We start from the raw sequence: 12689 nt of genomic DNA on the forward strand, positions 1-12689 counted from the left end.
CCCCCCCCCCATGCAGCTCAACATCTGTGACAGGTTAGACTGGGTTGAATAGGGCTGAGTTGTATAGTTTGAATTGAATAGGGTTTGAGTTGAGTGAGAGTTGATAAAAGCGTTTCTTCATAAATGACTTTCAGTTATCGATATTGGATGTCAACAAAATAACTATATGTTCTTTATTTATTTATTCTTTACGCAATTATTGCTATATAGGTTTAGTAATAAGTGTCTAATCTTGGTTTCTGAGACAAATACAATTACAAACCTGGAAAAAATGCCAAGAAACGCCGAATGCTAGATAGAATTAGCAACTTATTTTTAGATGGTACCGCCTATTTTCACTTTCTCAAATAGCCCCTACTCTTGGCATTTTATTTAGGAGTCGGTCACATTAGCCTTAAAAATATTAGTCACGATAGAGGTTTTCTAACATTCTTTATGTTTACTTGATTCTTAGAGGACATCCTCGTCGAAGTTCAAACGGAGGGGTTGCTTGTTTTGAAAAATCTTGTACTCTAGATGTTTTTTTACGTTTTTTATGGGACATGGTATTAACCAAGTGACATATAGTGATCGCAAATTCTGTCGGTCTGTCTCTCTGTCCAGTTTTGCTACTTCAGGCACTTGCAGGCAAGCTAGGACGATGAAACGTGGCATGTGTATCAGGGACCGGACCAGATTAAATTAGAAATAGTCATTTTCCCGATTTGACCATCTGGGGGGGGAGAGTGGGGGGCCGGTTAATTCGGAAAAAGTGAAGTATTTTTAACTTACGAACGGGGGGTTCTTGATGAAACTTGGTGGGAAAAATAAGCATAAGTCCTAGATACGTTATTGACATAAACGGAACGGATCTGCTCTGTTTGGGGGAACTGGGGGGGGGGGTTAATTCTGAAAAAAAAAAAATGAGGTATTTTTAACTTACGAAGGAGTGATCGAATCTTAATGAAATTTGAAGTTTGGAAGGATATCGTGTCTCAGAGCTCTTATTTTAAATCCCGGCTGGATCCGGTGACATTCGGGGGAATTGAGGGGGGGACCTAAAATCTTGGAAAACGCTTAGAGTGGAGGGTTCGGGATGAAACTTGGTGGGAAAAATAAGCTCAAGTCCTAGATACATGATTGACATAACCGGGACGGATCCGCTTTCTTTGGGGGAGTGGGGGAAGAGGGTTAATTCTGAAAAATTAGAAAAATGAGGTATTTTTAACTTACGAAGGAGGGATCGGATCTTAATGAAATTTGATGTTTGGAAAGATATAATGTCTCAGAGCTCATATTAAATTTCAACCTTATCCGGTAAAGAGGATGTTGGGGGAGGGGGGTGGAACCTAAACTTTTGGAAAATGTTTAAGCGTAGAGGGATCGGGCTGAAACTTGGTAGGAAAAATAAGCACAAATCCTAGATACGGGGTTGACATGACCGGAACGGATCTGCTCTCTTTGGGGGAGTTGGGGGGGGGGGGTTAATTCTAAAAAATAGAAAAAATGAGGTATTTTTAACTTGCGAAAATGATCGTATCTTAATGAAATTTCATATTTACAAGAACCTCGAAACTCAGATTTCTTATTTTTTTATCCGGACCGGGTCCAGTGTCATTAGGGGGGGGGGGTGAAAATCTTGGAAAACGCTTAAAGCGGAGAGATCAGGATGAAACTTGGTGGAAAGAATAAACACAAGTCCAAGATAGGTGACTGACATAACCGGACCGGATCCGCTCTCTTTGGTGGAGTTGTATTAACTTAGCTTTATTAACTTAGCTTTGTATGCTCTATTGTAATAGCAGAATAATAGGAATTAATCCCCCCCCCCTTTCTGCACACACCAAAATCGAACATTTTGAATTATAATTCTCGGAACTTCTCAGAAATTAATCCAAATTATCTGTTGTTTTTATGGCACTTGGTATTTACAAAGTGACGTATAGTGATTGCAATTTCTCTCGGTCTGTCGGTCCCGGATTTTCTAGTTCGGGCACTTCCAGATAAGCTAGGACTTTGAAAGTTGGCAGGCCAGACCAGGGACCAGACCAGATTAAATTACAAATAGTCTCTTCCCTGATTTGACCATATGGGGGGGGGGTCTTGGAAAACGGTTAGTGTGGAGAGATCGGGATGAAACTTGATGATAAGAATAAGAACAAGTTCTAGATGGCAAGTTCGGTACTTCTGGACGTGCTAGGACGATGAAAATGAGTAGGCGTGTCATGGACCTGCACAAATTGACTTGGTAGCAGTCGTTTCCTCTATTCGACTATCTAGGAGGCTCGAGGGAGATGAAAAATTGAAAAAATGAGGTATTTTTAACTTACGAATGGGTGATCAGGAAATCATGCGTTTTGTCAGACAATGAAGCTTTTAGTTCTAAAGATTACAATGCAGCCATCTAATTTAGCTTACCTGCTCACAGGAGAGGGAGAGAATCAGTTCAAGGTAGATTAAATGAAACTTGTACATAAAGTTTGACCTACAAAACGGACAAAACAGTGATTTATACAGCGATCGTCATCAGTAGATTTATTCTACTGATGATGGTCGCTGTAAATGTGATAGAAATATTTGGACTTTTGTACCTTTTTTTTTTTCACTGTCTAAATAAATGGATTTATCCCCACTTGAAAATTTATTTGTTCGTCATAGAACGGCTGTGTGGTGTTAGACAAGAATACCTAACTTAAAGTGTTACGTCAAAAATAGTCCAATAACCTCATTAAATCATAACATCATTCAAACAGAAAAAAAATTGAATAATTAGCCGTTATTTGTGTTTGTGACCCGTTTGTGACCATGCTTCTCTTTGTGACCCATATACAAATACATACCAGAAAATTTCTCCATTTATTTTACGTTTATCATCATTTTAGGGAAGTTTTCCCAATACATTTGGATTCAAAAAGCTGATTTTATCTCCATTTCTATCTTTTGTCTCCAATCGATTAACGTTCTTGTTCTTTTCCAGGTTGAAAATTAAGAGCTGAGCAGTAAATTTCGGAACTAAATCTGTAAGATCTGTATACTGTTGCCGTCTTTTTGTGTGATAGCATTTATTTTCACAGAAAAAGGCGTTGCAGCAGACGCGGCCCCTTGTAATTATAAAGTTTAAATAAAAACCAAGGGTTCTCAACCTTAAGTAAAGTTAATTTTCGGTAAAACTGTTGTTTATTCTTTTTTATCTCCCCTTTTCATGTTTTAAAAGAAATGGAACCCTTAACATTTTCAAATCTATTATATTTTTCGCTCATCCCTTGCTAAACGAATTTACTGCTCATCTAAGCTCTTCTAGTCGTTGTGTGGCCTCTCCTCCTCAGCCCGGGAGCTGCATCCTGAGTCAGAAACCGTCAAAACAAAAGAATCTCACATTTTGTTTCTTCAGCTTAATAAAAATTTTGGCTTGTTTAAGTGAAACTTTCTTATTTTGTAGACTACTAGATTATCGTGTACTTGCTACTTGCGGATCCTAAAGAAAGGAATTATTTAATTAATCCTGATAAAATGATTGAGTCGATTGGAAAGTTGATCAAACAGTTCGTGGTAACGAACTGTAGTAAGGAGCGACCCGGCTCAATAGTAAACGAAACTCTAAAAAACGGCATTTAGATGCTAAAAGATACATCAAAAGAATCGAATTTTCATGCTGATTCTAAATGTATAAGTTTCATCAAATTTAGTCTTTGTCATCAAAAGTTACGAGCCTGAGAAAATGTGCCTTATTTTGGGAAATAGGGGGAACATCCCCTAAAAGTCATAGAATCTTAACGAAAATCACACCATCGCATTCGGCGTATCAGAGAACCCTACAGCAAAAATTTCAAGCTCCTGTCTACAAAAATGTGGAATTTCGTATTTTTTGCCAAAAGACAAATCACGGGTGCGTGTTTATTTTTTTTCAGGGGGTCATCGTATCGACCAAGTGGTCCTAGAATGTCGCAAGAGGGCTCATTCTAACGGAAATGAAAAGTTCTAGTTCCCTTTTTAAGTGACCAAAAAATGGAGGGCACATAGGCCCCCTCCCGCGCTCATTTTTTTCCCAAAGTCAACGCATCAAAATTTTGAGATAGCCATTTTGTTCCACATAGTCGAAAACTATAATAACTATGTCTTTAGGAATGACTTACTCCCCCATAATCCCTGGGGGAGGGGCTGCAAGTTACAAACTTTGACCAATGTTCACATACAGGAATGGTTATTAGGAAGTATACAGACGTTTTCAGGGGGCTTTTTTTTGGTTTGGAGGGTGGGGTTGAAGGGAAGGGGCTACGCGGGAGGATCTTTCCTTCGAGGAATATGTCATGGGGGAAGAAAAATTCAATGAAAAGGGCGCAGGATACTCTGCCACAATTCTACTTTTTAAAACAATTAAAAGCTTTAGCGTAAAGAGCGAGGGATTGTGGAGGGGACAACCCATTTCATATACGGAGCAATTTCTGTTCGTTTTAAGTTTTAATGTCGCTCCTTGCTTTCAGTTAAAAAAACTATTTTTTTTATTTAATTTCTGAACGTTTTTGAATTAATGCATGTTTGATTTTGGCACTCCGCACATAAATTATTAAAATGAAATTTGTACATTACTTCTGTTTTTGGCTAAATGGCTTTCTCTTAGTTTTGATTAGACGATTTTGAGAAATAAGGGGTGGGGAAGGAGGCCTAGTTGCCCTCCAATTTCTCGGTTACTTAAAAATCCAACTAGAACTTTTAATTTTTAACGAACGTTTTTATTAGTAAAAAATATACGTAACTTAATAATTAACTTACGTACAGGTACGTACGCAGGAATTTTTTTTCGGGGGGGGGGATTTTCGAGGGGGGGAAATTTCGAAGGAATTTTTTTCCTTCGAAACAGCAGATACAAAGTAGCACTTTTTTATTTAGTAATTATATTTAAGTTTAAGTTAATTATATTTAGTAATATTTAAGTTTTAATATCGCTCCTTACTTTCAGTTAAAAAAAAACTAGTTTTTTTTAATTTAATCTTGGTCAAAATCTTAGTCCTGCAATGTTTTTTTTTTTATATTACAAAAAGAAGTACCGCATCTTTGCGGTATTAATAGAATGATAATTACAAAATGATCAAATAGACCAATACTTCAAATATAGTTATTGAAGCAATCAATTGGTGAAGTGATTCTTTCAGTTTTAAGTTTGATAACTGAGAGGAGTAGATTTATGCACCAGAAGTAAGTTCAAAGCTGGAAAACCGGTCACTTCTAATTGGAATAATTGTGGAAATCTAAGAATATTCTAAAACGTACTCTTGGATATTGCTAAAAAAAAAAAAAGACCATTAAAACAGGGTGTTGTTAAAAGTTTGGCATCAAAGAGTAAGACCATTTAATGACTGAAAATAGGGTCAAACAAACATGTACTATAACATTATTTAGCTTTACCAAATTGTAACAAAGATGTGAAAAATCATTTTTGGGAATATGAAGATTCTATTGAACAGAATTCTTTTGTTTTTCAATGTGATAACTGTAAAAAAAGCTAATAATATATTTTTTTGGTAAACTTTATCAAGCACAGTTTATTTGAGCCACTTTCTTTAGATATGTTTTGTGTAATCTGTGAAGCTATAATTTTTGTTCGTTTTATGTTTCAGCTTTGCTCTTTACTTCCATAATAAAAGCTTTTCTTTTTTGTCAATTAAATCTAGAGACGTATTTTATATATATATATATATATATATATATATATATATATATATATATATATATATATATATATATATATATATATATATATATATATATATATACTAAAAAAATAATTTAGGGCCATGGAGCATTGCTGCGAAATATATCACTGGAAACGAAAAAAAACGAGGTTCTGCTGGGACCAAAGGCTTGAGCTGCTAAGCCAATAAACCGAATAATCTTTGGCTATTACAAGGTATTCGTGTATATAAATTTATACAATATCACGCGTCGCCAGTACTCAACTGATGTGAAGCTTCCAACTTCTTCTGCAGCAAAATCATTGTCTCCAGATGTCTCATCCGCAGCTACTTCATCTTGGTTTACTTTTATTTCAGGCTCTGCATCAGTATTTTTAATACTTGATCTCATTAAAAGACTTTCATCAGCCTCAGTAGTGTCTTCAGCTATATTAGATGATAAATCAAAAATTTATGTGGTGCAATTTTTTTTTTTTCTTTTTTTTACGAATGACTAATATGAATCTTAACACAGAACAGACACCAGTAATTATTAAAATGTATCTCACTTGGAATGCCTAAGCAATATGCACTTCTGCGGCAGTAAAAAATCTACAGCGGTAATTCTTAATATATATATCTCACTAGGAATGCCTAAGCAATATGCAGTTCATGTTAGCTTTCTAAAAAAAAAATATCAGTATTGTTCACTTTGTTTCTAATCTCAATTTGTATTCAGGTAAGCGATTCAAAAGACCTGTCCACAGAATATTTTTACGTCAATTATTTCACTTACAAAACTTATTAACAATAAGCTTTCCAGAACAATACACGAGAATTGAATAACACCTACGATATTTCAATTGTGCTAATTTATATGTAACTTAACCTATAGTTTTTCTTAAGAAAGTATACAAACCCAATACAATCTATACGTCTCTAGATGGTGTACAGTCCATATGTCTATATGTAACTTAACCTATACTTTTTCTTAAGAAAATACACAAACACAATACAATTTATACGTCTCTAGATGGTGTACAGTCCATATGTCTATATGTAACTTAACCTATAGTTTTTCTTAAGAAAGTATACAAACACAATACAATCTATACGTCTCTATATGGTGTACAGTCCATATGTCTATATGTAACTTAACCTATAGTTTTTCTTAAGAAAGTATACAAACACAATACAATCTATACGTCTCTAGATGGTGTACAGTCCATATGTCTATATGTAACTTAACCTATAGTTTTTCTTAAGAAAGTATACAAACACAATACAATCTATACGTCTATAAGTAATACATACGCGATGTCCAGATGACCTACAATCCATATCTCTATATGTAGCTTAGCCTACAGTCATGTTAAGAAAGCGCAAAAAAAAATGCAATCTATATGTATTGCATAGCTAGTGTTCATATCCCATACAATCTAAATGTCTCTATAACTTAATCCGCAATTTTTCTTACGAAAGTTACTGTTGATTTCACTTCTCTCGGTCCGAATAAAGCGTAGTACCGACATTTGAAAGTCAATTGAGTAACTGAAAAAGACTACCATACTATACATTCTTAAGCGTAGGACGGGTCCCAGTAACTATTATGGTAAAAAATTGCTCTCTGGCCAATCTTTCTTATTTTCAAGAAAGTAGAAATTTCCCAGAATCAAAATTTTAGCCGATCACAAAAAGTTTCAGTCACTTCACTCTAATAGCCTCATATTATACTGGATCAAAATATATTTCTTTGAAACATACGAGAAGCTTGCCCAGAAAGAAGATTTCACCCTAATAGAGTAAACATATTTATTAACTATTTCATTGTACTTTCAATCACAATATAAGACTGATAGAGTCAATAGAACATCGACGAGGAAATTAAAAGGGGATATCCGTTTCATCTAGCCCCTTTTCAAGTACGTCCATAGCAAGACTTTCTAACTCTGTGTTTTCCCCCATGACAGAAGCCTGTTTTTGAATCATTGAAATTGAACTGGTACGCTTCCTTGGTCTTGTTGAAACAAAAGATACAACTGTCTGGCCGACAGGGAGGGACAGTCCTGAATCTGGGTCTGGTAAGCGGGTCTTCATGTTTTCTTTGTGGATCTCCTCATCACTTTCGGGTAAGTTGTCTTTGCCATCGCTAAGGGTGTCCTGTACACCAGGCTTGGGACTCTCTGATCCACTAAGCCGTTGAACAATAATTCCCTCAAGCAGATTGTAATCTTCACCGTCAGCAATTCTCAAATGCATATCTTCAGCTTCTACGACTCCACGTCGAGTCGTTTCAAGTGACGGATAATGAAAAAAAGGTACAAGAATGCGATTTTTACTGTCATTTAACCCATCTGCTAATGATCTGAGTTCTTGCTGAGCTTGTCTCAAAAGGTCGTAACTGGATGTACCTGGAATTGGCTGGGTAACATTGACAGCTTGGACACGTTCTGAAGAGCATCCTCTCATAGGAAATCCTCCAGACTGAAAACTGAATTCTTTGTCAGGCTTATGTTCACAGCTGGAGGGACAGGACTTCATGTGACTAAGACGATGACGAGAGGGAAAACTGCTTATACTAGGAACAGAAGAGTGTTCAGGTATGATTTCGTTAACTGATGAACCACATTTATGACGATATTTCCTTTTAATGCTACTATGTCTTGATCTATCAGAGTCCTGTACGTTATCCGTAGAATCGTCGGATTCTTCATCAAAGGACATTTCAGAAACATAACGGACACGATGTTCTGCTTCAGAAACTCGGTTGAGTTTTTCCAATTCAGCTACTGTGACTTGCGGCTGCAAATCCGCTTCATCTGGTTTTCTGTTACTGTACAATCTAGAATCAAATTTTAACAGATTTTTAATCCCGTTACTTGAGGATCCGACATTGTCTTTGTCATTGGTTATAGTGGAGATAATGTGCTCAAGACGGCACAAATGTTCTAAAATTAATTGTTTTGAAGAGAGCAGTGCTTCTGATCGCAAATGTAGCTTTTCATACTGTTCATATGATCCTATTTTGCTCTTCACGTGAAGACCGAACTTTTTCTTCCTTCTCAAGAGCAAGATATTCCATACATTCTTCTTCAAAATCTCTAAGCCTTTCTAAGCCTTCTTCATCTAAAAATAGCTTCAAACCTCCACCAAATACTCTCGGCTGCCCTTTAATGCACCTTTTGCACCATCTATAAATCAAAAATGGGTGTGATAGAACCACAAAAGGAGGTGGCAGCGAAGGTCTTTGCTCATAATCCATTACCACAGAGTATCGATGGAACATCCACACCTGATGAGCTATAGCGTTGATTCGAATGAAAATGCTATAAAATATGGCGATGAGCATATTTAATAATAAAATTATTGCCATTAGGAGCTAGACAGTCATAAAAATTGGATTCAGCCAGCGACCAGGTACGCACGGATCTTCTCCTACTTCACCGCAGGGAGCATCGATCTCTTCAGCAAATAACTCACCATAAATCATAAAATATGGCTGAAAAGTGACATTTCTGGCTGAGAGCCGATTTGGCTCGTTATTCGGGTATAAAAGGGATTGCCGGAACACACCATAGCCGAGAAGAAAGATAACTAGCAAAATGACAAACTAAGCCATTGTATAAGTAAATTTTCCGATCAATGTTACACATGGACCAAGAAGCTTGCTAACCATTAGGATCCTAAGGATCTGGACATACCAAAATACTATATTGACACTATAGATAACCCTTGATTCGGCGAGAATTTCTGGTATGTGTCTCAAACAAAAACCAATCATAAATGTGACAATGCCAATGGTGTCTCCAACATTCCATGCAGAGGTTCGCCATACTTTGATCTTCTTCAACACATTGGGAGCGTCAATGTCAATAATCTCTCTGATTTTCTCGATGCCGAAAATAGCCAGATATGTAAATACAAAATATTCATTCCATTCAGGCAAAGGAAGGGACCGAATCAATACAGTGTATGTATAGATAATCAAGAATGTAATATAAGCCATGGAATGGGCCTTAAACTTTGTAATTGGTGCTCCGTAGAATTCATAAATTTTTTTCTTTGATTCCAACTGCTTTCGATGCTTCTGATCTAGTTGCTGGTCACACGAACTGTCTAAATACGGGCTTCCATTTTGACCCTGTAAAACATCTTGACAATCTGAGCGTGAAAATATATAGTTATGGACATCATGAGCCTCTTCTCCTTTAGAATATCCTTCATTGTCTGTTTTTGAATTAGCGTTAGGGTTATGAAGATCCAGAAGGCTACTGGTTTCACTTGGTGCTTCTTCTTCTTCAATTTCATACAAATGTTCTTCTTCAGTCTGCGGCATCAAAAGTAGCTCCTCTTTCGACTTAAACTGAGGTGTCAATATAGCAGGTGGAAACAGTAGCCCCAGAAGAACCTTTAAATTTGGAGATTTCCGTGTTCGAAGTCCACCCATCCATAGATCAGCAAGAAGAATTTGTGCACTTGGATGTGATAGCATTGGTTTGAAGTTGCATAAAACTGCCAAGTAGAGACAGGCCTGTCGACCCCAATGTGGGAGGGCACAAGTCAACAGCTGCAGAGTCATATCATCATCCTGTCTATAGCAGTAGTCTAATAGTTCAAGACTAAGACTCTCAAACTCAGCAGAACACTTCTTCAATTCTTCACAAACTTCGGCTTCAAGGTCATCGTCGGCCGCTTTCGCCATAGCCTTGTAAAGACAAGACGCAATCAAAGACTTTGCCAGGGCTTCTTCTCCATGTTGCCACATAAGAATCGCCATAGACTGGCGTTTCGTTAAAACCGCCCATACCAGGAGTTCATTAAAAGGGAAGGTGAAAATGACATCCTCACTCTCCAAATCTTCCGTGAGTGTTTCAACTGCCTTCAAAGAGCATTTGGGAGTCTTAAAACTGGATTTAAATAAATGATGGGCATACTGCTGTTTCATCACTTGATGATAGACTTCTCGAAAGTTACGACTTGAGTATGAAATCTTATATGTACCGCCCATTAGCTGGTTTATGACCAATCCAGTGTCGAGCAGTGTGAAGTGATAGTTTCTCGGCATATGTGGTCGAATGTCAGCCACCAAATAACTCAAGGTATTGGCAGGTCCAGTTTTGGCATTATATAGCTGCTCAAGCTTTGGAATAGTTATAAAGTGTGACATGCTGACTCCTTTTTCAAGTAAGAGCTTGACGAAATCCACACGATTGTTTGCTAACGCCTCCATCATTGCCTCGTCTAGGGCTCCCTCAGGCCAATTTTGTCCATAGATAAATATTTATCGTCTTGCCAAGTCTGTTCTATTCCATGCTAATGCTAGGCTCAGTTGTTCTGGCACTGATAAATGACGTGATCGGAAAAGAGCCGTTAAAATTGCTAAATCGAGTTCTTCTGCGTTTTCACCAGATGTCTACAGGCTCATCACCTTGGAATATGGTTATCAAGTTTTTCTTTTTAACACACTGCAAAATTTCGGAATATAGAACCTTAGCTTTCTCCATATTCACTCTAAACGTTTTAGCTATTGTTGTAGTCATTTGTTCCCGTAAGCTGTCAAGAAGTGTATAGTCACCATTTTCATCAATGTACCTGTAGGCAAAAGCGAGAAGGTCTGCAGCCCTTCCAGATCCTTGAACAACTACAACTGGAATTGGAGGTTTTTCGGATACATAATCGAGAGCGTTCCTAATAGTGTGTATTCCTCCTTCAACGACTAGACAGACCATGGGCACATTGCAAGGTGTCCTTGAAGGCAGTCTTTGACTAGAGATGATACGTCCTAACTTGCGCCGGAGTTCTATTTCAGCTCCATAGCGGCCGACCGATCCTTCATCCACAAGTAAAAAGTAGAATGACGGTTGTTAAGAGCCGCCAAATGAGACCTTAGTTTGTTGATTGACATATATGGAACATCTTTCCCTTTTCCGACTAGACTGGCGGTTTTCAACAATTCCCCAAGGAACTATCCCAATACTAACGACCCTTCCAGGGCGGAGTCGAGGTGACCTCTCAGAAGACAGTGTGTCATCAATGTGTCTGGTAACACCTGTATTTTTTCCGGACGTTAGCAACCAAGCACCGGTCGTTTTTGCTGCTTTAAGCAAACCTTTTTTCAGAATACTATCCAACCTCGATGGTAATTCAAAATTTGCTTTCCCTCCATGTACAGATATCACTAATTTAGGAAGCTCAAGCATCCATCGCTTCAACAGGAGCTGGAGTATAGCCTCAGGTCGACTGTCGTAAGATAGCCGAATATACTGTGCTTTTGATGGATGTGCACCACCTTGGAAGTCAATCACGCCAAATGCATCTGTCGGACTAGTTAGGGTGTGTTTATCTGGGATCCATTCTTCGATCTGTTTAGTCACTGGGATTTTTCTGGTCTGGTGGATAAGAAGAATGTCGCCACAACCACATCGATTTCGGTCCTTTATAGAAGGAATAAATAGCTGGCACTCCCTTTTAAAAAATACAGCTTCTAACGACTTGTGGCTGGCATCAACCATCTTATTGAGATATGTGGCTTGTTACACTTCATCTTTAAAGTTCAATCCATACACTAATGCTTCTGCATTTCAAACTCAGGTAATTCCAAGTGCCAGGATCACTTTTTCTGAGGAAGATGATTCACACGAAAGTAAAGAGATAGATACTTTTGCAATTTTTCAGCAGTCCTTTGAAGACGTTGCAGCTGACGAAGTTGCCAGAAGTGCTTTCGTAACTAAAGAAGATGAAATAGATGAAGCAGAGACAAAATCTAACATTGTTGTCGCAGCTGAAGTAAACAACAGTAAAAAAGTTACTGAAGCAGAAAATGATGAAAATCAAGTTAACGATGTAACCAAAAACGTCGACAGCAGTGCAGACGCAGAAAAAGAAGCTGAAAGTAATGTTCATGAACTTCTTCTTCAAGAGAATGAACCAAATGCTGGAACCACTTTCTCCGAAGAAGATAATATTGGAAATACCTTCAATACCAATGACAGTCCTGCTGTTATGCAGCCCACTCTTCCTGATCCGGTGAATGAACAACAA

At 37.6% G+C, this 12689-nt stretch overlaps 1 protein-coding gene across 1 annotated transcript; it reads right to left on the reverse strand.

Annotated features, from left to right (window-relative positions):
• Positions 1 to 8658: 8658 nt before the first annotated feature.
• Positions 8659 to 12160, reverse strand: LOC136032481 (transient receptor potential cation channel trpm-like). The gene is given in 4 exon segments (XM_065712791.1): positions 8659 to 11061; positions 11063 to 11502; positions 11505 to 11587; positions 11589 to 12160. Coding segments are annotated over 4 exon segments (3498 nt in total).
• Between the last annotated feature and the right edge of the window lie 529 nt (positions 12161 to 12689).

The sequence above is a fragment of the Artemia franciscana genome, chromosome 10 (assembly GCF_032884065.1).
Source record: "Artemia franciscana chromosome 10, ASM3288406v1, whole genome shotgun sequence".
Taxonomy (NCBI): Eukaryota; Metazoa; Arthropoda; class Branchiopoda; order Anostraca; family Artemiidae; genus Artemia; species Artemia franciscana.